The sequence below is a fragment of the Populus trichocarpa genome, chromosome 1 (genome assembly GCF_000002775.5).
Source record: "Populus trichocarpa isolate Nisqually-1 chromosome 1, P.trichocarpa_v4.1, whole genome shotgun sequence".
Taxonomy (NCBI): Eukaryota; Viridiplantae; Streptophyta; class Magnoliopsida; order Malpighiales; family Salicaceae; genus Populus; species Populus trichocarpa.
This window is the reverse complement of record NC_037285.2, coordinates 8070964-8096106: the sequence shown is the minus strand read 5'-3', so window position 1 is coordinate 8096106 and position 25143 is coordinate 8070964. Positions and strand designations below refer to the sequence as shown.

The 25143-nt window shown below is 33.4% G+C and overlaps 2 protein-coding genes and 1 pseudogene across 2 annotated transcripts; 1 reads left to right on the top strand and 2 right to left on the bottom strand.

The window, feature by feature from the left end:
- Positions 1-15813: 15813 nt before the first annotated feature.
- Positions 15814-20393, bottom strand: LOC127904342 (probable cytokinin riboside 5'-monophosphate phosphoribohydrolase LOGL10). Its single transcript, XM_052447368.1, has one exon. It carries the CDS (start codon positions 20252-20254, stop codon positions 19601-19603), a length of 654 nt encoding a protein of 217 aa, XP_052303328.1. The 5' UTR covers positions 20255-20393; the 3' UTR covers positions 15814-19600.
- Positions 20394-20411: 18 nt separating this feature from the next.
- Positions 20412-24909, bottom strand: LOC127904341 (uncharacterized). Its single transcript, XM_052447364.1, has 2 exons — positions 22601-24909; positions 20412-22347 (listed from the first exon to the last, which is right to left on the bottom strand). The coding sequence occupies exon 2, from the start codon at positions 22173-22175 to the stop codon at positions 20502-20504; it is 1674 nt and encodes a 557-aa protein (XP_052303324.1). The 5' UTR covers positions 22176-22347; positions 22601-24909; the 3' UTR covers positions 20412-20501.
- LOC127904928 (small nucleolar RNA R71) lies at positions 22234-22344 on the top strand (annotated as a pseudogene).
- Positions 24910-25143: the final 234 nt, after the last annotated feature.

Genomic DNA, 25143 nt, shown 5'->3' with positions numbered 1-25143 from the left:
TCTTTACACTTGAATCGCTTAATTATTATTTCAGAAAATTGACATGTCTACTTATATTTTAAGTTTTGAAAGTATAAAAATTCATTTTAAAATTATAATAATAAAAAAAATAATTTTAATTAGAAAACTATTTTATAAGACTTTCAATTATTTTTTTTAACAATCCGAGTTTGAATTTTAGAATTAATAATTAGAAAAATTTATTCTATCAATACACTAGATTAAAATGAAAAGAATATCCTTAAAATCGTTCAAATAAAAAATTGAGTTTCATTTAATGTGCAAACTAATTCAAAAACATCTCTTATTATTGAGAAAAATCTCATGTGGAAAATGCATTTCTTAACTATCCAATGACATTGCTCGCAAAGGTAGTGTTAATTACGAACTTGTTGGTGATTAACAATACAAACAACTATATTATATTAAGCATCCGTACAAAGATCAATCAACCTTCTTCTTTTTTTTGAGATATAAACCCAGCAAATGAAGTGTGTACGCTAAACATGAGCAGAGAAAAATGGAGAAAGAAACCAAACAAATTAAAACATATATACATGTTAACGTACAGATCCACTCGAGACAAAAGATCACCAAAAGAAATTCTTTGTTTTCTGGGTTTTTTTTTTTATTTTTCATCTGCATTGACTTTAGTCTTGTCGGTGACGAATTATCTTAAAGAGAGGAAGGCTGATGGATAGATGAATATAGAATAGGGTCAAGATACCGTGCAAGTTTGGATTTGTAACCTAAAAATCTTTCTTTTAGGGTTTTAAATTACTATAATTTAAGCAGCATTCACCAAAATTGAATGGCTGCTGTCAATGATACTTGATTTATTAATATTCCCAACGTACGCAAAACGGATGATAATTGAACAGGACTGCATGAAAATGAAATATATTTATTATTGATTTGGTAGAAGATGATCAGAATATTCGTAATAATTAATTAGTAGCTGATTTCACGGAAAAAGTAGAGATTAAATGCTACTTGTCTCCCCTGTTGCATTACCTTGTTCTACTAAGATAAAGATTTAGTTGAGGAATGCGCAAGCTGTTTCGGACACCCACGTTAAATTAAAAAAAAAAAAAACTGTACTTGGACTGGTGGGAGTTAGATTAAATCAAAATGGATCATAACTTTCCTTTTTCTTCTTTCACTTCTTAAGAATTAATCTCTATATATATGTATGTATTGTTAAGTTAATGATGAGGCCTATATATATATATATATATATATATATATATATATATATATATATATAATGATAATAACTTATTGAATCCATTTTATTTTATTTTATTTTATTTTAAATAATGTTTGGGTTCGGATTAATTTTTATGTACCATTCCACGACTTGGAACGAAAACCTTAGAAATCTCATATCTTAACAACTTCAGCAATGAAGAAACATTCAAAATTTATCTAATTTAATTATCTAAGTTTTGTCAATATCGAATAAATAAATTCCTGTTGAATTAAAGTAGGTTTAAATTTGACCAATCATCTGAAATTCTAGAATGATGATCAAGTCACTGTGGTTGGTTAACTATGATATTTTCTTAAATTAATAACTATATAGTACTCCAAATTAGCTATGGATCTAATCTAATGTTAATGTCCCCTCGCTAAGAAAACCTGGTTTTACTGATTATAAAAGTTCTCTGATATTCACAAATTCGGTTTTTGGTTGAATTGACTATATCTTACCATAGAGATATTTGTATTTACTCTTAACTTACAAATAATTTAGAGCAGACTACCAAACCACTCGTATTATATATGAATTACTACAATATTCTATGCCCAAATAATCTAAATTAAACCATATTACAAAATAAAAAACCGCACCAACTTGATATGGCCTTAAATTCCATGATCTTGACAAACGAGGACTCGCGCTAACCATTAGAAAAACAATATATATAATAATGACAGATAATCGAAATGTAGAAAATTCAAAGGGTGTTTTGCTGGTGACAGTATTGTCACTATTGACATATTGGCTAATCTGGTCCCTCTTTCGATGATGATCATGAGCCTTCCATGTATATACACCACTATTAAAAAAAAAAAATTAACAAATACAAACAAAAATATAATATAATTTTTTCATCAGTAAATTATAGTGATTTTTCAATAGAATATACCCTAAATGTATCTATTAATAGATACCAATAAAAACATTTTATTCATATAAACCAAAGGAATTATAATGTGAATAGAAGAAATGGAAAAAAAAAGCTAAAAAAATCCGATGACGCGTTATTTTTACAGATAAAGTTACTGACGGATTTAAATTTGTTAGTAAATCCATATGTAATATTTAATTTATGACCTGACAAGCGACACTTCTCTCTCCCTCCCTTATTTGTTTTTCTTCCTCTATATTTTCTGCAACAAACAACACACATCTCCAATTTTATGACAAATCAACCTCCCACTACAAACCCGATCACCCCAATACTTTGTTTGTCAATATCCATGTTCTGATTCAAATTTTATTGAGGATCCCCACTTCAAATAAGCAAAACTACCTATTTTTTTATTTGAATTTATTTTAAAATGTTAATTTTTATTGCATATTTTTGTTGTATCTGTATTGTTTTTGTGTTTATTTGTTTTAAAGCTTTTTCCTATTTTTCAGACCGTCGTATGTCTCAGAAGTTGTGTGAGTGAAATATATTCAGCACGTGATTTCAGAATATTTAGTGTGAAGATCACACTCCGGTGCGGAGAATCAGAACCAGCATGTTCATGGTTCAAGTACCACTAACATCGAAGGCTCTGTTTTGTTTGTTTTACATGCAAAGCGGATAGTAAGATTTTTTTTTAATTACATCTGTTTTTTTATTTGTTATTCTCTATAAATATATTTAAATAATAACAATTTTCTCTAGCAGGCTACAGTTCTTTGAGGCGAGCTAAGCCCGATGGAGCTTTTTGTGAAAACACACGAGCAGAGTGATGACCGCTAAAAAAGAGTGTATCGACTCGTGGATAGCCGAGCTCAGCACTTTATGGTATGTTGGTCTTCAACCATTTTTTTTTAAGTTATTATTTTTCTGAATTTGCTGAGTTTTTTTTTTCCAGGATACATGTAACATCCAATTTAAGGAGAGGTATGAGAACAATCATTCGACCCGTCTGGATATCGATCTGGATTTGTGGTTGGAGGCATAATCATTCGGTGGACCTGATAGAAAGTATACGGTCTCTCTAACATTAAGGGCAAATACTTGCGGACAACCTGCAATATTTCAAATACTGGATGCTCACAATCAGTTCCCAGCACTCAAACTCTGAAGTTCAGGCAATTTTAGACCAACAAGCTCAAGCTCAGATGACCCATCTTATTGTTGATTATGAACGACTCAGTGTTGAGACGACCGAACTTTGACAATTGGTAATAGAAATGAGATCACAGATGGATGGTACATGTACTCCCCTTTATTTTCCCTATGGTACCGGCAAAGACCCTTCCCCTCCTCCTCCTACAGTGCCTCTATTTCAGATTAATTGTATTTGAACTTATACATATTTAAATTTATAATAAATATCTTATTTTTATATTTATTTATTTTAATTCAATTATTTTCTACTTTTTTAAAAAAATTAAATTATTACTGACAGAGTTACCCATTGACTAAGTCAGTTAGTTTATTCTAAAAAGTTGAAAAAGAATTACTACAAATTTTACGGCTACTCTTTACTCACCGATAGAATTACAAATGATTTGTTTGATAGTTATATGTCAAATTCACCGAAGAGAAGACTGACAAACAAAAAAAATCACTAATGAAATTATATATGATTTTTCTATCATTGATATGTTATAGTCATTGATGAAAATACCAGTGGAATAAAGCGGTTAATTTTTTTTTTTGCGTGCTTTTGCCATTAGTAAATCCGTTGGTAAAATTATTATTGATGGACTCATCGACAAACCACAAGTCACCAATAAGAGTTTTCCCGACAGAGTATTGCCATCTATGAGCTCGTCGGTTAAATTCGTGCCGACGAATTGAGATTATAAATACCAACAGAAAATTCTATCGGTAAATCTAAAAATAGGTTTATGTTATTTTATGTGTTGTATAATTATATTTTGAGCAATTCCTATTTTACTAATGATAATTTCACTTCACTTGAATATAATGGATACTATAGGAACTAACTAGATGTTTTTTTTATGAGTAGTTATTTTATTAGATGAATAATAAATAAATATGAATATTGTTAAATCCAACTCGAGACTGACTCGACATATACATATTATTTTTTATTAAATAATCAAGTAATGAATATCTAAAATGAAAACCCAATAGATTGGATGGATGAATATTTAAAAGTTTTTACTTGATAAATAATTAATGGAGTATAAACATAATAAAAATCTTATCCACGAGTATTCATTTTCATCCATATCTACTTTTAATGGCATTTATGCTTATTCTTATCATTATAAATGTGCATGGAATTCTAGCTATATATTGAACCAATCGAACAAGTACATGCGCTGAAAATGCTCTATATTGTCCACACGATGTAATGGTTAAGCCGTTGAGGTATCAATTATGGGCAGAGATGTTAGATTATATTAATGCTCAATTCAATTGTGTCAACATGAGAGGGAATATGTATGTGATCAACAAGGTGCGTGGCTTTTTTCTCTGACTTCGTGAATGACAAACGCGTGCCTTGTGGATGCCAAGTATTCAAAGAAACTACCCTTTGACATCGGCAACACACTGAATTATATGGGCAACTGCCATTTCACTGCTCTCTCGAGAACATCATAGATTATGTTCATTATCCACATTAGTGAATTCAAATCAATAGCAAGGGTTTTCGTTCATGCCTGAATGCCGTAGGTTTTGGTTTTGTTCTTGGATTGACATATTGTCAAGTACCTCTCTTTGCTCAAATTATATGAATATATCGTGATAAAAAATAGTAATGTGATTTTAATCAATTGGTGTTTAGATTAGTGGTAATCTTCCAATAAAAAAGGAAATTATCGTCATCGAAAATAAAATTACGAGTATATTACTTGAAGAAATTTCATGTCTGTACACCTATTCCATTGAAAATAAAATTATCAACGAAAAAACAAATGAAAACTTGTCATCGAAAAATATATCGTTAATGATTTTTATTTCATCGGTAGTATAATCACCGATGAACTTATTGATAGAATTATCGTGCCAAACAAAAAACTTTATTGGCATCAATTCTCTTGGTAAATCCATTAGTGATTATGACATATTACCTACAGAATAAACCATTGGTAAATTCATTGATGATTATATGTATATTACCAACAGAATTAATTCATCAGAGAATCACATATAATAGTGGCAAGTCCCATAAATTGGTTTTCAACTCTCTGATGGACATAGTCTATAGATAATTTCATTGGTTTTTCAAAATCCATTGGTATTATATGTAGTTATTTTCTTAAAAAAAGAACAATAAAATTAAACAAATTAAAATAAAAGAAAAAAGAAAAAAATTGTAATATTAATTTTAAAAAATATTATTAAATACATAGAAGTTAGAGGAGGAGATAGAGGCAGATCTTCGCCGAAACCAGGAGAGCGACGAGGGGGAGCACAAGTACCAGTGAGAGTTGCCAATAGTTGCTTGACGACATTCATTTTATTCCTCAGTTGGGTCATCTCAGCTTGAACTTGTTCTCGTAAAAGTGTCTAGACGGTTGATGATTACTAGCTCGATCTAGATTACGAGGTCCCAACGGTCGAGACACTACGACCCACTCACATATCCTTTTCCACAATATTGGAGATACCATAAATCGGATTTATATCAAGTCCACCAGTAGATCCGGTCTCTAACCAAAAATTTAGATCAAGTTCTAGATGGGTTGAATGATCATCCATGTATCTCTCACACAGTCAAGTGTTTTATGTTTCCTAAAAAAAAGTCAACAAATATAAAAAAATAACAACTTTTTAAAAAATATTGAAATCCAACTTACCACAAACTTCTAAGCTCGATTATCCACGAGTTGTTGCACCCTTTTTTGTCTGTCCTCCTTCCATATGTGGGTTTCAACAAAAAAGTTCCATTGATCTTGGATCACGCCCAAGCACCGTAGCCCACAAAATAAACCTAATATTAGTTAAACATTTTCATATTATAGATTAATTTGTTTTGCACATGAAATGAATGGAATAGATCTTCCGATGTGCATGGTCATGTAATCATGAATCTTCTTTGTCCGGTTATTTGAACCGGATTGTGACCACCTCAAGAAACACTCGGATATCACTTGCTGGATATAAGCATCCTAGATACGTTTTATATTTCATTGAAAACCGAGGATGAACACTATTAAACTGCTTCTAAGCTTCACCATCAAAAGGGTGCACTATAACTCCATCCTCCGTATCATGTGAATGATGTCGTGTCATATGCTCAACAGTCTTTGAAGACATGAATAGCATTTGCAGCCTATGAGCGATTGGAAAGTATCTTAGTTTTTTATGTGCGACAAGAGTCTTTCCCCTACTAGTTTTGGGTTTAAACCGAGCATGCCCACGGGTTCTGCACTCGGTAAAATCTATATTTTCACGGTATTATAACATGCAGAAGTTTGGACACATAATTTTCTAGTATCCTAAGCAAAAGGGTTTCATCATGAATTTAGCATCATAGAAGTTCTCTTTCAACCTATTCCTTTCAAGTAAAAAAGTTCTCGCCCATTCAATAATTCTGTCATAACCAGCCTCACTCAGCCCATGATGTAACTTGATGGTGAACATTTATGCAACAATCGATAATTTATTGTGATTTGTGCACCCATCTTATAATGGTTCATTGGAATCTTTCAAAAGTTTAAAAAACCTAGTTGCAGCTGCCTTTGGTTCTTCATCAACACTTGAATATTCACATGCATAATCCTAATCCATTCATATTGTATCCATTGTCATATTCCTATAAGGATAACTACTATCATTTATAACTTCATGCACATTACTAAAACTAGAAGTTAAGCCACTTATCCTTTCTATTATGGTCTTGTAAGGAACATAAAGTTCTCTGTGTGCAAACCAACATAAGTATTTTTCAATGAACCTTTTGGTAGAAGATGTATCGTAATAATATTTGGATTGAAAAACTTTTTATTTTTATACTTCTTATATAGACATTTAATATCGCCTTCACTAATATTTATTGGATTAAATATTGTGTAATTAATAAAACTCATAACCCTATTACACTAAAATGTAAATATTCATCAAAGAAGAAGAACATATTATTTAATGTTCATGTAAGAGAAGAAAAGAAGAAGAAGAATATATTATCTACAGTGCCTTCATAACTTGAGCAGAGCATTGTAGAAAACACCATATGAACAAACAAAAGTAGGAAACACTGAATTTATTGATTATAAAATGGACCACAAAATTTGATTGTACGATTGCCTCTTTGCCGGAGGAACCCCACCTATACATAGGTGGGACGCTAGCCGCTAGGTAATTTATTGGCTGGGTTCCCACTGGTATCTCTGGGCACACTAGGCAAAGTCAAGTTAATTATTTCACGAAAAGTCGCTGCATATTCTGTGAAGATCATTCAACACTAGCTTCCTATTAGAATTCACTTTTTGCTTTGACAAAAACACCGGCTAGCTTTCACATGTCCTTACCTTGATCTTTCCTCAGCTATATTTATATGTTTCACTATCAATTATATATTGTGACGAACACCTGTACAGATGAGCAAGACAATTCTAACTTCTAGATCTTTATTTTGTAGGTCCTCGTGATGGGTTTTCTGATTGATAATTGGGCAGTTAATTTCATCGATTGACAATTAATGTTATACAGGTTAGAAAACTGGGTTTCGAGTTTCAAAATCTCTGAAGGGACAAAATATCAGGTGCAGGGACCCTGGAGTATAATCACACATGAACTATCAATAGTGGCTACAAGTACAATAGGAGGCCACCTTAGCAGGCAGGTTTCAAAGTTTGGTGTAACTTAATGTGTTGATCAAGTACTACAGAAGAATATATATATATTCTTCCCAAAAAAATGTGATTAAATTTATCGAGTCATGAGTAGGTATAGACCTTGGGTGGTCAAGTTGCATCGAAAGATTGTATGATCAAATTTCTTCAAGGACTAGTTTTACTGAACATTCAAATGCAGAAGGTCAGAAATCATTTTTCAAAGAATTTCACGCGTTTTCGAATAAGTGAATTCAAGAAATTTCGTGCTCTAAACTTTGTGGTCCAGGGGTGCTTTGAGAAGGACTCGAAACCAAACATACAAGTGAGACTGGCGGGGGGTAAACCTAGATACGTATTGTACACTACGGTCTCTTTTCTGTTGGGCTTATGGAGCATGCTTCTTCAATGGTAGAAGAAACAGCATGCCGTATCAAGTATGACCAAATGCAATGACGAGTAGTATAACTTAACTGGCCAGATTTTATATTTATTTTTTAGATATTACCAGTTTGAGTTTCACAAACCTCAGGGTCATTGAAAGCTTACATGGTCGTTAATTTTAAAACCCGTGAGATTAGTCGAAATATGCACAAGCTGGTTCAAACATCCATATTAATAAAAAAAAAAGAGCAAATACACCTTGACGAGTCTATATATAGGGTGCCACTCCTACCCTTTTTTTGTAACCCGAAAAAAAAAACAAAAAGAGTAAATCCCACTGATAAATCACGTTATCCAACATGGTTTCAAAAAAAAAAAAAATCAAGGTATATCGATGAGATTCACATTGTTCAATTTAACTCACTCTTGAAACGAGAGGAGTTATCCTTGTGCGCTGTATAGGCCTAAATTAGGGTCGCCTTGTTGTATAAGCTCGTGAATATAGGCCTAAACAAGGATTCTCGTTAATTTAATTTTTTTTCTCTCTCATTTATCACATCGCTCCAACATACTTGCAAGTAAATGTCAAAGACTCAAAGTGATATCATCTTCTTCTACTTGTAAGTAGCACAAGGTTCGAATTTTCTCACGTAAGATTTTGATATTCAATGGCCCTATAATGGAGTAACGACAACAAATGTTTGCCAAGGATCAATTAATTCATTTCTGAAAACGCACTATATATGAGAAGAAAAAACAATTAATTAATTGGTTCCCCTCCCAAATCTTTCCAAGAAATCCTTCCATCTTTTTTTTTTTTTTAATTTTTTCCCTCTTGATTGGAATATTCTCAAAGGGGCCTTCCACAAGCTTGCTAACAGAATAAAAGGGACAAACCCTCCATGAATTATTTATTACATTTGCTTTATCCTCGCATTGATTGCTTCACTATTTTGTTTTTCATGGAAGCAACGAAGAAGAAAAAACTCAAACGATAGTATGGTCGTGACTAACAGCTGATCACCAATTTAGTTTCTTGACAATTCCAATTTCCAAATATACACATCTATGATTGAATTGTCGTTGGTGTCAAGAAGACTAGGCCAATGCCTGATTGCAGTATTATTTGCCAAAAAGACTAGAGTGAAAAGGGATCGATCGGGAGTTAATTGAACACTGTCAATTTCCTTTTCTTCCTTCTCCTTTAATCACCATATGCAATTTCAAGTTCCCTTAACTTTTTAATTTTAAATTAGTAATTGATTTCCCCCCTTTTATCTTAATTTGATCATATATATTCGTTATAAAGAAAAGACAATTAATTTACAGCAAATAGACGGTGTATTAGTATAAAAGACCTGCTAACAAATTTATATTCGAAGATGTGAGAATAAGAATTTAATGCTATGTCATTTAGGTTGACATAATTAAAAACAATGGACTGATTTTTATTTGCAACATTTTTAATCCAACAGTCAATCTCTAATTAATAAATTAAGTACAAATTAAAGACGTACAATTAATTCACCAAAAAAAGAAACACGGAAGAACTCTCTAGCGACTTCGTTTATGTGAATCAAGCCAATGATATGCACACCTGGTTTGTACAATAATAATTGTCTCTTAAGAAAATGCATAGGAAAACAATACGAGTAGCTTTTGCACAAAGTGGCCTGGTTCCCCAGATTTGATAGGAATACTATAGCCATCGAAGGTAAAACATGGTACTCCATGCAGCCGCCGTCAAGAAGGGCGAAAGAATTTGTAATCACTGACGTTATAATTCCATGGCAGCAATGTTAGGTTTTCCTCGTCTACTATTATGATGGATCGATTGACATTATAATTCCTTGGCATCAATGTTGTCCTCGTACTATATAATATGATGGATTGACATATACGATAATATTGAACCATACAAGGCATAGTCTTATTCTGATAGTCCTCATTTCCTGAAAACAATCCTAATTAACACATATACACACACAGTTTTGTCAAATCTTTCTTTTTTTATTGTACTTTATAGACACAAATTAATTACCAATTAAAACATATTTATTAAAAAAATGGCAAAATTCAAAGATAAGAAACTAGAATGAAAAATACAGTAAAAAAAGATGATTTTGCTAAAATTAGGGCCAAAGTATACTTTAGTCCTCCAACTTTTCAGATTATAAGTTTTTAGTCCCTAACAATTTATGAAATTTAATTTTGATCTCAAATTTTATTTTTCTTAATTTTTTGTCCCTGGTTTGAGAGAGGAGAGAGAGTGTTGTTAGATTCCGATGGTAGAACGAAAAAGTCTTGATTGAGACCGATTTTGACCATGAAAGTGGGCGATTTTGGTTTCAATGGGGCTACTTTTGATTAATAAAGCTTGGACAAGGTGTTGTTTTCCCCTTAAGCTTGCCTAAAATGGTGGATCTAAACTGAAAAAAAAAAAAAAGTTTTAGATTGATTGTAGGTTTTGGAGACAATTTTCAGGTTGTTAAAGGCTATTGATATGTTTTACAAGGTGTTGATGGTGTTTATATGATTTTTTCGGGTCGAGATGTGGTTAAAAATGAGTTTTTCTTGGTCTAAAATGGACTAGCCTGATTTTCTAGCAATCGAAGGTCATAGGAATCTAGGTAGTAGAGGCGACACATCGCCTCTATTTTTTTTTCAAATCATTGAGAGGTGGACGACCTGTCATCCGTTCCTTAAGAAAAATTAAAAATATACATATCTTAAGGCCAGGTGTGTGTCCAGGCCCGCGCGCCTGAGTCTTTTTGTGGAGGCCCAAGAGCTATGGGCCTTCCTAGCCCGAGGCCTTTTTCTCTGTTTTTTTTCTTATCCGTTATAATTGCATTTGTTTTTTTAATTGTTCTTCTCCTTTTTTTTTTCCTAATTTCATCGCTTATATTGGGTTGATAATTAATTGGTCAACGTAATTTGTTTCAATTTAATTTTTTTCCAATCATTTTGATATTTTGTTGGTTCTTAATTTTATAGATATTTATTTTAGATAATAAATTATTAAAAAAAAATTGTTGAACCCCATTAAGTTCATTACTCAAGTCATGTGTTTGGCTGGTGTACTGTGGCTGGGTCAAGATCGGGCTTGATAATTTTTTATTGCATAAATAGTTCTCAATTTATTTAATTAGATGTATACATGAACTTTTTATAAATTCAGTTTGGGATTTTTTTATATACAAAAACACATCATAAAAGTCTATAAATATTTTTTTTTTAAGAAGAAAAAATATTCAACCCTTAGTAAAGCACAGGTCAGATAGTTACTATATATATATATATCATAATGTGCTGGGTATTTGTCCTCTAAATGAAAGAAACAAATAGCCATAGGTTGAAAATGCAGCAAACAAACATTAAAGTGGGACATGTGAATAGCCCCCCTGTTCTCTCTTCTGTTAAGCCTCAACTTTAAAGACCTCGAGACGGGGGCATGTGGCTTAGACTTGTAGTTTTCCTATCTAACACACACACACCATCACTTCCTATATATCAAAGTGATTGGGCATGTCAACTTCTTCTACCGCACGTCCGTTGGCTAAAACTTCGAAGCAAAATGACAATAAACTAATTACTTATAAAAGTTTTACCATCGAAATGATATCAAAATTCTTAATCATTACAAGGAAAAGACAATCCCATATATTTTTTTCTTTTTGCAAGCCCTAGGTAGACTACTTCTACCAACAACTTCATGGTGTTGAACACGTATTTTTTTTCTCTTTTTTTTTTCTAATTTGATTGATCACACGATATTATCGAATCAATATTCGGATTATCGATCCGATCAAAGACAGAATGACTAGTCTATTAATGAATAACTGCATTAGCTTGGTCCTGGAATTATACAAACACTAGCTGGGCACATTCTAATACAGTTTTCCATGTAATCCTTGTCTTCCGACACTACATTATTGATATTTAATTTTTCAATTTGAAGATTTAAATTTATATAGAAAAAGATAGTGCATATATTTAGCTTTGCTTTGCTTTATTAATTTGTGTGTGTTTGGTAACGTGGTGTAAAGTGTTTTTCAAAAATATTTTTCAATTAAAAATACATCAGAATAATTTATTATATATATTTTTTTATTTTTAGCATTAGCACATTAAAATCATTGAAAAACACCTAAATACTTCAATTTAATGTTTTTTTCATGCAAAAAACACTTTGAAAAACATATCAAATAACAAAAGCAAACACTCCGGCCCCAACCAAAAACCTAATAGTGATTGTCGCACATGTGCGGCGTCACGACGAAAATTTCTACTTCAAATCTAAAATGTATATATCTATCTAGCAAATATGGGGAGACAAGAAATTCTTATCTTTTATCAGTGAAAAATGGAATGGGAGTCGCCACCTAGTATTTTGGTCACTAGGAACCCTAACTGGTCTTAGAGATCGGGTACGGGGACTGATTGCGTAAAGGAAAGGTATTAGCACCCCAAATACGTCTTACCTAAGGTAAGCTGCATTGTTTGATTGTCTGATAAAAAGCTAAGTTGTTATTGTATTTCTAGTTGTTGGTCTATCTATGGTTTAAGAAAAGTCCTCCTCAGTAAGGAGATTCTTATCTTATCGGGTAAAACCTAACCGTTCTAACATCTACATGAAAAATATATTTTTAATATCAAGAATACGTTTTACGTATAAATTCGTAATCCAGATACTAAAAGAAGACAAAAAGATTTTTTGAGAATTTTTGAAATATTGGCCTAGTTCTCATGGCTCTAACAAACTTGTTGTTACAGCCAAAGTGCATACTAATACATATATTTTTTGAAATTTTCTTTGTTGTATGAAAATATGATGTGATGATATATATATATATATATATATATATTGGAGAGACTAGGCCGTATGCATGAAAACAAAACATTTTTTTTATGTCTTGATGAAAACCGGGTATTTTAATATTGGATTTGTATCTTTCCGGTATAAAAACACAAACCAATATTACGCAATTGTGATAAAAATACAAACCAATATTACGCAATTCGTCCCTACTGCCGCCCTATCGCTGTGCGTGGGGAGCGACGCCAACCGGCCCTGCCACGGCGTCGGGCTAGGCAGCCAACGAGCGTGGGTTTGCAGAGCACGTCCTTGCTGATTTTTCATCATGAGGGGGCGTGCGTGAGGCTTTGGGTTTTAGGCAGAAGCATGCGAAGAGAGAGAGGCAGGAAGAATTAAAGAGAAAAAAACAAAAGTTTCATTCTTCCCCTGCTGCACGTCCAGGGGAAGAAGAAAGAGGAACAATGTCGCTCAAAACGACACTATTTTGCTCTTTTTTTTTTGAAAAGCATAAAACGACGTCGTTTTGGACAAAACGCGCCGTTTCATTTAAATATGGCGCCAACATGTCAACTTCCAAATCAGTCCTTAAAAATCACCGCCCTTATAGTTGGCCGCCTTTTTCACTTTGGTCCTTGGTCTCGGATTTCCTCAATTAAGTCCCTAATTGGCCATTAAACTTCGATATTTATGCAATTAAGCCCCTGATTTGACCAAATCAACTCTTAAAAATTATAATTTGCCCCCAGAACTTTAATTGCTTCCAATTAAAGCCCAAATTGACTTAAAAATCAATTTTTCTTGCAATCAAACCCTCTAAAAATTCAATTAAACCTTCAATAAAATCCAATTTTGGGCTTTTCTCCTCAAATTTAAATTTTCTTTTCCAACAGGGCTCTCATCATTCAAGAATATACTGTTAAAATTTCAATCTTTGTATTTTTAACCTCCTTAATCAATTTTTCTGACCATTTTCTGAGCGTCCCCGCCTCCTCTTATATTTTTTTTTCTAATTTCTTTCGGCTATATATTTATCTATTATTATTATTTATTTTTATTTTATTTTATTTTATTTTTATTTTTGTGTAGGGACCCAAAAATGGGTTACAACAGATGCCCCCTCTTTATAATACTTACGGAGTAGGGGTTTTGCGCAGTAAGTTTTATAAAGATAAACCAAAATGGAACTTTCGAAACTGATCTTGTCGAAGCATTGATCGATCTGAAACTTTGTCTTTACGACAATCCTCCTCAGCCCAAAAACTATGATCAAATCAAAACTTAGTCATCTCGAGATCCCAATCTAGCGATCCTCTGAATTCTAACTTCGGTTTGATTAACATGGAATTCCATCCGAGATCCCTTTTGGCGATCTCTTTTAACTAAAAAATCTATATTTATAGTTTGGCCAACCTGAAATCCCATCTGGCGATTTCCCTTAGCCAAAGCTAATATCGGTGTTACGATTGTGTTAACCTAAGATCCCTTCTGGCGACCTCCTTTAACCAAAACCAAAACTATATTTGTAGCTCAATCAACCTGGAATCCGATCTGGCGATTCCCTTTAACCAAAGCTGAAATATGAGATCCCTTCTGGCGACCTCCTTGGACCAAAGCTGAAATATGAGATCCCTTCTGGCGACCTCTTTTAACCAAAGCTGATATCGGTATTGCGATTGGGTTAACCTGAGATCCCTTCTGGCGATCTCCTTTAACCAAAACCAAAAAATCTATTTTTGCAGCTCGGTCAACCTGGAATCCCATCTGGCGATTCCCTTTAACCAAAGCTGATATCGATGTCGTTCTTCCTGATGGCAGGGTTTGAACCTTTCATTTTCTTTTGAAGATTTCCTAATAGGTTCTTCTCACTTTATTGTTGTTCCAAAATCAAAACTGTGATTCTTTGCTATCATCAACTCAATGATTCTTTCTTCATCCATAATCTTGTTGGAGTACATTAAGGATTCCTCCTGTAACGATTCAAAAAACATTCATGCAATGATTTATGATTAGATGCCATGCATGCATTCTTACCTGGTTTTGAAACATAGGTCCCATCATCTTCTTCTATTTCATGAAACTCTCTCTTGACATGAGCTTGCTTTTGAAGTCGTATGCTGGATTCATTTTTCGTGCTACCTCTTTTTACCTATCATATCGTTGAGAAGAAGTCTTCGACTTTTTACAAATAGCTTTTTTCAAAATGTAGGACTTGTCATTGCCTTCTTTGTCATGCTTTTGTCACATGCTTTAACTTATCTTTTTCAAATCTACGGGCTCTCATCCCGTTTTAAAATCACGTAAAACTTTTCATTAAATATCTTTTATTGCCCCCAGTATGAGGGTGTGGTCCTAGTCCGGGCTTTTATAAAGAAGAAATTCATTCCAGCTCAAAAGGGGACCACCAACGATAAACTCTTTAGAGAGTGAAGGGATAATGAATTTTTTTCTCATTTCAAAATGCATATTGTTAGGATTGATAAACTTCGTTCTTATCTTGAAAGAAATTTACAGGTGATTATAGAGTGACCACCTAATCATTTATCTATGCAATTCATTATGCTATCTAAGGGTAGGGTTGTATTTCCTTCTTTTTTTTACCGTTTTATGATACCTTCCTTGTAACCACTCAACCTTGTTTAAAAAACGCATAATCTCATCATTTATTTAAAGAAAAGGTGGGCTCAAAGACAAACACAAAATCTAGCTAACATCATGAGCCTTAGTTGTCAATTAGAGAAAATACAAGCAATGACAAAAGCATGCTAAGGCAAACAAAGTTGGTGTACATTTTAAAAACTACAGGAGCTTCTTGGGTCACCCCGTTCTGAAACTTCTCACTCTGAGCCAACTTGCGCACAAGGTCTTGGCGGAGGCTTATTCAAATGTGTGGATAGTCAGTCGTGGCAGTGCTTCATCCTCCTTCCCCACCTGTGTTTTCTTGTCATCTCCTTCGATCTCACCTTCTTCCTTATTGACAATTCTTGACCAAGGTTTTCCAACCCTTTATCCATTATTATTTGCGTCATGACCAAGCAATGGATTTGAATTGATGTTGGGTGTGTCTTCAAATGACACTCATCCTATCTTGATGAACTCCAACAACCTTTTCTTGAAATCGTAGTACGTTTCAAGACCATGCCCGGGAATACCAGTATGGTACTCGCAAGTCAGCTCGGGCTTGTACCAGATGGGGAATGGTGGTTGACACGACCAAAAGATTGATGTCTTCTCCCAAGTGCAGGAGTGTCGAAGTAATAAATAACCCGGCAAGACCGGGGTCGAACCACAGAGAGGTTAATTGTATAAATTATAAATAACAATGCAACAACAACAACAACAACAATAATAACAATAATAATAATAATAGTAATAATAATAATAATAATAATAATACTCAGTACGTGGCGTTGTTATACCTGAGAATGATCTAAAAGATCGGGTCACAGGTTTCCAGCCTATATACTGATTTTATGAAAAGATCAAAGAGATATATTATATAATATAAACAGATTTCTGATGCGAATGAATAAGGCAAGACCAACAATGTCAGGATCCTTGATCAAACACAGAGCATACTTAACGTACATAACATATAACAAGAATGTAAATAATAATAATAATAATAATAGTAGTAGTAGTAGTAGTAGTAATAATAATAAAAAGAAGAAGAGGAAGAAATTAATGAGAACTTTGAGATGGGAGATTAATGTAAGGATTAAACAATGATAAAAACAAATGTCAAGGTTAGAGAATTCACTAATGGTATTTCAAATAAATATAATATAAACTCTTTTTATTACTCAACTAGAAACCACACACAAAGGAGGTTCTAATCGGATGATTTATCATTAATGGCTCATTATAAAGTATTAACATGATCATATTAATTATCTTGTCTAAGTAACACCATACTTATAAATATCATCAGGCATTCATGTTGCTAGCTTATGTTAACAACAAATCAAGTTCCTATCATAACAACGATGTCGGCCGAAAACTATGAAGGATCAAGCATTTGATGTACCAAGTGTTATACAACACAAATCTAGATTAACCATTTAACAAGCAAGGTATTAAGGATTATTAAGATAAAAAGATAAGACATGCTAATAACAATTTTTCTTGAATATAAACATTAAAGTCCGTGTTGAGTTTATATTATACATATTCTAACACCATTAGTAAAACCTTTTCACCTTGACATAATTAACTTAGCTAAACATAATGAAGAAGAAAAACATAAATAAACAACATAAGAACATAAACATGATATAAGTTAACTAATTATAGGAAAGGAAATGAAAAAGCATAAACAAGAGATTAATATAACATGAAAGAAAACTTGAACATTACAAAGATATAAAGAGAGAAAGCAAGAACATGATCTTGATCTGAAAATCAAGATGACTAAATACATGGCAAATGTCTCCTTTTATAGGCTAAGATGTGGAACTATTGCTTGGTGGACTAAGGAAATAGTTGGTGGCCAACCATTGATTTGGTGGCTGGTTTTTGACATTATTGGCTGCTGGTTCTTGAAATTGTTGGCAGATTTTTGATATTGTTGGCTGGCCAAAACGTCATTGCTAACATCAGAATTTGAGCCCTTTGTTCCATGAAAGCTGTGGGCAATTGTCTCAGCTTTCCAGCAAAAAAAACCAGAGCTCATTTGGACTTCTAGAACTCAAGATATGAGCTGAAAACCGAACAGTGTTTGAGCTGCAGGACAGGTTCCGACTTCTCCGTTGTTGCTAATATTTGAACTTGGAAACGGCAGAATTGAGTTTTGGACCCTTCATGAAAGTTTTAGGTCTATGTCTTATCTTTCCATCCATATAAAGTGGACCCAAATCCGAGTTCTACAACTCCAGTTATGATCAAATAACCGAATAGTGTTCCAGTTTGGAATTGAACCAGCATCTCTTCTCTTAGCCTAGTCCTCTTTTTGTCTCTTCACTTTCAATTGTTAATCACAGCAATCAATCCTTTGAATTGTGAGATATACCTGCATTCAAAACAAGCATTTACCATAAATTAAAGATATATTATATTATTAGACTTGTTATTATAAAACATGCTTTAGTTAGGGAATTTAACGATACTTTAGTGCAATACGATGATATAAAGCCTTAATGAGAATGCACTTTTAAGTACTAATCACACCCCCCAACCAGCTTATTACTAGTCCCTAGTAATCAAAGCGTTAAAATACAAAAACAATTTGCAAGTTCCACAAAGCAAGGTATTCATCATTTAACTTCCATTAATCTATCCAAATAAACAAACTCTCATTAAATTTATATATCTGCTTCATACTTCTTAAACAAGATATTAATAAACCTTCTTTTTGTGCTCAGTAAATCAAAACATAGCTATGGAGCTTTTCATGGAAGAAAACAAAATTTTTGTTCCAATGTTTAAGGTTAACTTCCTTGGGTTGGGATTATTATCTCTTTTGTTTTTTTTTTTTTTTTTTTTTTTTTTTTTTTTTGAAAGCAAGAATTTATAATACAATGTATCTTGAACCCATGTAACGAGCTTTTAGCTAATGACTCCCAGACCAGTTGGTCTTAGGGCATCAGGTGTTGAGACACCCCTACGAGCTTAGTAACTCGGGTTGCAGATACTGACACGTAGATAGTGCAATGTTTGATTCCCTTAAGCTTTTCTCCTTAACCCATGTAACAAGCACTGGGCCAATAGCTCCCAAGTCAGTTGACTTTAGGGTACTAGGTGTTAAAACACCCCTTCGGGCTTAATTGCTTAAGTCAAGGAGGCTACGAAACCAAACTTATCTACTTTTTTATTTATTTATTTGTTTTTTTTTTTGTTTTTTTTTTGTTTTTGTTTTTTTTTTATATATATATATATACTGTCCCTTTCCCTTAGTTGTTACCTTTAACAAAAGAACATAAATAATGTAATAATCCAATATGCAACCCACAATCATATGTTAAAGTGTGTGTATGAAAATAAAGGTTTAAGAATACTTGTTAAATAAGTATATGAGCAGAATTAAGTGATAACAATGCGAGAGTTTGTAAATCTGAATATTTCAAGAAGTATTATAATAGACCTTGTTAAGAATGTTTACTAAGATGCGTCTCAAGAGTCACTAAAGTTCATCCTTTACTCTGCCATCCTAGTAACAACAGGTTTGCAAATGGTTGTAATAATAGAAAACACAGTTAGTTAATAATTTTTTTTTTTTTGTAATATCAACTAGTAATATCAACTACTACCCTCTCCCCCCAACCAAAACGAGACATTGTCCTCAATGTTGTAAGGTAGAAAGATAGAGTATAGAAGACATCACCTGAAACAGCGACTACTGACAAACCTGAAACACACTTAAACAAATACAAGAAACAACAAAACACAAATAATATACCATTAATAAAACCAAAAGACACAATATTTCACAAACTAAGGCTCAAATCCAATCTAAGCTTTTTACGGCGTTCCGTGATTGACCAATTAAGTCGACTCATAGAGGAATCAACTACAGGGATGAAAGATTGAAGTTCATCAATCAATTGTTCAGCAGTAGCAGCAGAGATGAGGATTTGTCGCGCTGAAAATGTTAGAAATTGTTGTTCCACAGCATGATCAAGAAAAGACAGTAAAGTATTATAAAAACCATTAACATTTAGCAAACCTATAGGTTTCTGGTGAATGTTCAGCTGAGCCCAAGATGAAATATGAAATATCTCTTCTAAAGTTCCCAAACCACCTGGTAAAGCAATAAAGGCATCAGCATGGTTAAACATTACAGATAGTCGTTCAGACATTGTGGAGACCTGTAGTTCCTCTCCGACTGTTTTTCCAATGATGTCCCCTTCGGCTAAAGCTTTGGGGATGACCCCCAAAACTTGACTGCCTCCTAAAAATGCAGCTATTGAAACACTCCCCATTAACCCAAGGCTACCTCCCCCATACACTAAATGAATCTTTCTCTCAGCTAGTACCCGACCAAGATGATTTGCTGATTCTAAAAACTCTTTTTCTTTCCCAGGATTGGATCCACAAAAAACACAAATAGTTTTTATTTTAGGAACAGAGGAACTGGCCATTTCTACACACTTCTATATCTATTAAATGAATGGGTAGAGTAGAAATGATGGGAAGGAAGAGAAGATTTTATAGATGAGAAATTGAAAATGCAATCATACCACCTATATGTAGGCTAGCTGGAGTCTCACTCTCTCTCTCTCTCTCAGTTTTTTTTTTTTTTTGAAAAAGCATGTGTATGTACAAGCAGCTGTGATTGTGGCTCACATCTTCCCTTGGTTTTACGTCCAAGAACGGCTTAAACGCCCTCTATGGGTCGGGGATAGGCTTCCCATCCAGTTTTCTTAAAAACTGACAAACAGGGTCTTTTTTAGTCAGATTCCCAAGACTAAGTCGATCATGTTCTTTATGAAAATGAGGCCATAAATCATGAATTGCACGATGCATATCTCCACTATGATGAGACTTAAGAGTCAATAGAAGATTAACTAAAGACTCTCGATGCTTTGAAATAAATCCCACATTTTGACATTTTTCACAGGTTTTGCAGAATGCATGTGAGTTTTTGAACATGGTGGGCCAATAAAATCCACTTTGTAAGATTTTTGCAGCTGTCTTCTTTGATGAGAAATGACCCCTACATGCCTCAGAATGACAAAATTTAATGACACTACTTACCTCATTGTCGGGAATGCATCTTCGAAATATTTGATCAGGACAATATTTGAACAAGTAAGGGTCATCCCAATAAAAGTTCTTCACTTCGTTCAAGAACTTTCTTTTGTCTTGGGTACTCCAATGAGCTGGCAAATGTCCTGAAACAAGAAAATTAACTATATTAGCAAACCAAGGCATCGGACTACGAGAAAGTAAGGATTGACCAGGAAAGTATTTCTCAATTAGTGTGATGTCAGATGTCGAATCTATTGTCAATTTTGACAAATGATCCGCGACAACATTTTTGGTGCCTTTTTCATCCTCGATTTCTTCTTGTTTGAAAGTTTCAAAAATTTCAGAATCGTGATTGACTTCTCTTTGCTTGGTCATGGCGTGAGGAAATGGAAGTACTGGTGGGGAATCAGTCTTTTCTTTGAAATATTCAGGTTTAACCCCTTCCTTACCCTCAGAGATTGACTCATCATCTTTCTCACAAGGTTCAAGAATTGGTTTTTCAATAACCTTACCACCGTGGAGAGTAATGACTGATTTGACTTGATCCATGTGTTGGCTTCCAGAACTACTTGCATTTGAATTGTATTGCCCTTTGGGATTTTGCTGTGGTTGAGATGAGAACTTACCTTTCTCATGAAAATTGAAAGCAGATGTGAATTTTGCAAGAGTATCTTTAAAATCTGTCATGCTTTGAGCAAGTTGAGTGTTGATTGTCTCTTGCTTTTCAATGAATGCATATAAAGTGTCCTCAAGATTTCTTCCAGGAGGGGGAACACAAGGAGATGCATACCCATGAGAACTTTGAAAATTATGATGTGCTTGAAATGGTGGTTGTGAAGTTTGTGCATTATTGTTACCACTCTTCCAATTGAAATTTGGGTGTTCTCTCCAACCAGGGTTGTACGTTTGTGAGTATGGATCATGATTTTGCCATTGAAAATTGTTTAAAGCATTGGCATGTTCATGGAAACATTCCTTAAAAGAAGGCAAAGTTGGACAATCATTGGTTGAGTGTTCATTAGTTTCACAAATTTGACACACAATTTCTTGAACAGATTTTATTTGACCACTCTTTTTTAATTCTAGTGCCTCAACTTTTCTAGCTAAAGATGCAAATTTGGCTTGGAGGTCATGATCTTCCCTAAGGTTGTACATGCCTCCATTAGATGTATGAGGTTGAGTTTTACCTGGTGCCTCACACGTACCTGTGGTGTCCCAATTTTGAGCATTTTCAGCTAGCAAGTCTAGGTACTCCATTGCTTCATCAGGGTCTTTATCTTCAAAAGTTCCATTGCACATCAATTCCACCATTTGTCTATCTTTAGGTGTTAACCCTTCATAAAATTGTGAGACCAATCTCCATGTTTCAAAACCATGATGAGGACAGGTATTAAGCAAGTCTTTATATCTATCCCAACACTTGTAAAATGTTTCTCCTGGTTTTTGAGTGAAAGTGGTGATTTGTCTTTTGAAAGAGTTTGTTCTGTGAGACGGAAAAAACTTCTTTAAAAATTGTTGTTGCATTTCATCCCAAGCACGAATGGATCCTGACCTAATATTTTGTAGCCATGTTTTAGCTTTATCTTTTAATGAAAAAGGAAAAAGCTTTAATCTGATGGTGTTCATGCTACAATTTAAGTCATTATAGGTGTTACAAACTTCTTCAAATTCTCTTAAATGCAAATATGGATTTTCTAATTCTAAGCCATGAAAAGTGGGTAAAAGTTGAATAATACCTGGCTTAAAATTAAAATGAGAAGCATCAGGAGGAAAAACTATACATGATGGTGCACTTGTTCTTGTTGGATTCATGTGATCTCTAAGTGTTCTCACATGATTATTCTCATTATTCTCATTATGAATTGACTGGTTATCTTCTTCGGCCATGTTTTGTAAAGAAAATGAGGATTTCCTAGAAAGTCTACCACTTAATGTACGTGTCCAAACTCTCATGCAAGTGCAAAAGAAAAGAAAAGAAAAAGAAAAAGAAAAAGAACAAAATTAGAAAAACAAATAAAAGTAAAGACAAAAGAAAATAAAAGAAATATAAAATTGATACAATACTTACCTCCCCGGCAACGGCGCCAAAAACTTGACACGACCAAAAGATTGATGTCTTCTCCCAAGTGCAGGAGTGTCGAAGTAATAAATAACCCGGCAAGACCGGGGTCGAACCACAGAGAGGTTAATTGTATAAATTATAAATAACAATGCAACAACAACAACAACAACAATAATAACAATAATAATAATAATAGTAATAATAATAATAATAATAATAATACTCAGTACGTGGCGTTGTTATACCTGAGAATGATCTAAAAGATCGGGTCACAGGTTTCCAGCCTATATACTGATTTTATGAAAAGATCAAAGAGATATATTATATAATATAAACAGATTTCTGATGCGAATGAATAAGGCAAGACCAACAATGTCAGGATCCTTGATCAAACACAGAGCATACTTAACGTACATAACATATAACAAGAATGTAAATAATAATAATAATAATAATAGTAGTAGTAGTAGTAGTAATAATAATAATAAAAAGAAGAAGAGGAAGAAATTAATGAGAACTTTGAGATGGGAGATTAATGTAAGGATTAAACAATGATAAAAACAAATGTCAAGGTTAGAGAATTCACTAATGGTATTTCAAATAAATATAATATAAACTCTTTTTATTACTCAACTAGAAACCACACACAAAGGAGGTTCTAATCGGATGATTTATCATTAATGGCTCATTATAAAGTATTAACATGATCATATTAATTATCTTGTCTAAGTAACACCATACTTATAAATATCATCAGGCATTCATGTTGCTAGCTTATGTTAACAACAAATCAAGTTCCTATCATAACAACGATGTCGGCCGAAAACTATGAAGGATCAAGCATTTGATGTACCAAGTGTTATACAACACAAATCTAGATTAACCATTTAACAAGCAAGGTATTAAGGATTATTAAGATAAAAAGATAAGACATGCTAATAACAATTTTTCTTGAATATAAACATTAAAGTCCGTGTTGAGTTTATATTATACATATTCTAACACCATTAGTAAAACCTTTTCACCTTGACATAATTAACTTAGCTAAACATAATGAAGAAGAAAAACATAAATAAACAACATAAGAACATAAACATGATATAAGTTAACTAATTATAGGAAAGGAAATGAAAAGGCATAAACAAGAGATTAATATAACATGAAAGAAAACTTGAACATTACAAAGATATAAAGAGAGAAAGCAAGAACATGATCTTGATCTGAAAATCAAGATGACTAAATACATGGCAAATGTCTCCTTTTATAGGCTAAGATGTGGAACTATTGCTTGGTGGACTAAGGAAATAGTTGGTGGCCAACCATTGATTTGGTGGCTGGTTTTTGACATTATTGGCTGCTGGTTCTTGAAATTGTTGGCAGATTTTTGATATTGTTGGCTGGCCAAAACGTCATTGCTAACATCAGAATTTGAGCCCTTTGTTCCATGAAAGCTGTGGGCAATTGTCTCAGCTTTCCAGCAAAAAAAACCAGAGCTCATTTGGACTTCTAGAACTCAAGATATGAGCTGAAAACCGAACAGTGTTTGAGCTGCAGGACAGGTTCCGACTTCTCCGTTGTTGCTAATATTTGAACTTGGAAACGGCAGAATTGAGTTTTGGACCCTTCATGAAAGTTTTAGGTCTATGTCTTATCTTTCCATCCATATAAAGTGGACCCAAATCCGAGTTCTACAACTCCAGTTATGATCAAATAACCGAATAGTGTTCCAGTTTGGAATTGAACCAGCATCTCTTCTCTTAGCCTAGTCCTCTTTTTGTCTCTTCACTTTCAATTGTTAATCACAGCAATCAATCCTTTGAATTGTGAGATATACCTGCATTCAAAACAAGCATTTACCATAAATTAAAGATATATTATATTATTAGACTTGTTATTATAAAACATGCTTTAGTTAGGGAATTTAACGATACTTTAGTGCAATACGATGATATAAAGCCTTAATGAGAATGCACTTTTAAGTACTAATCAGTGGTTGTAGTGGTAATGTGGGGATAGGAGTTATTTGTCCAATGCTCAGTAGTTTGGCATACATGTCCTTCAAAGGCATGGGTAATTGCGGTAGTTGTTCTGAAATGTATCTTGTGTTTGGTCTTTGGTGGTTGTTTGACTGGTTATTTGCTGGATTAGAGGAAAAAGGTTTGTTAAAGTTTATGTGGGCAACATGAGAGGTAGGTATTTATGGGTTATGTGAATCCA

Bases quoted from the DNA above. Each gene is read 5' to 3' on its own strand.
- LOC127904342 (XM_052447368.1), bottom strand. From the start codon at position 20,254: ATGGCCAGTTCCTCTGTTCCTAAAATAAAAACTATTTGTGTTTTTTGT.
- LOC127904341 (XM_052447364.1), bottom strand. From the start codon at position 22,175: ATGGTGGAATTGATGTGCAATGGAACTTTTGAAGATAAAGACCCTGAT.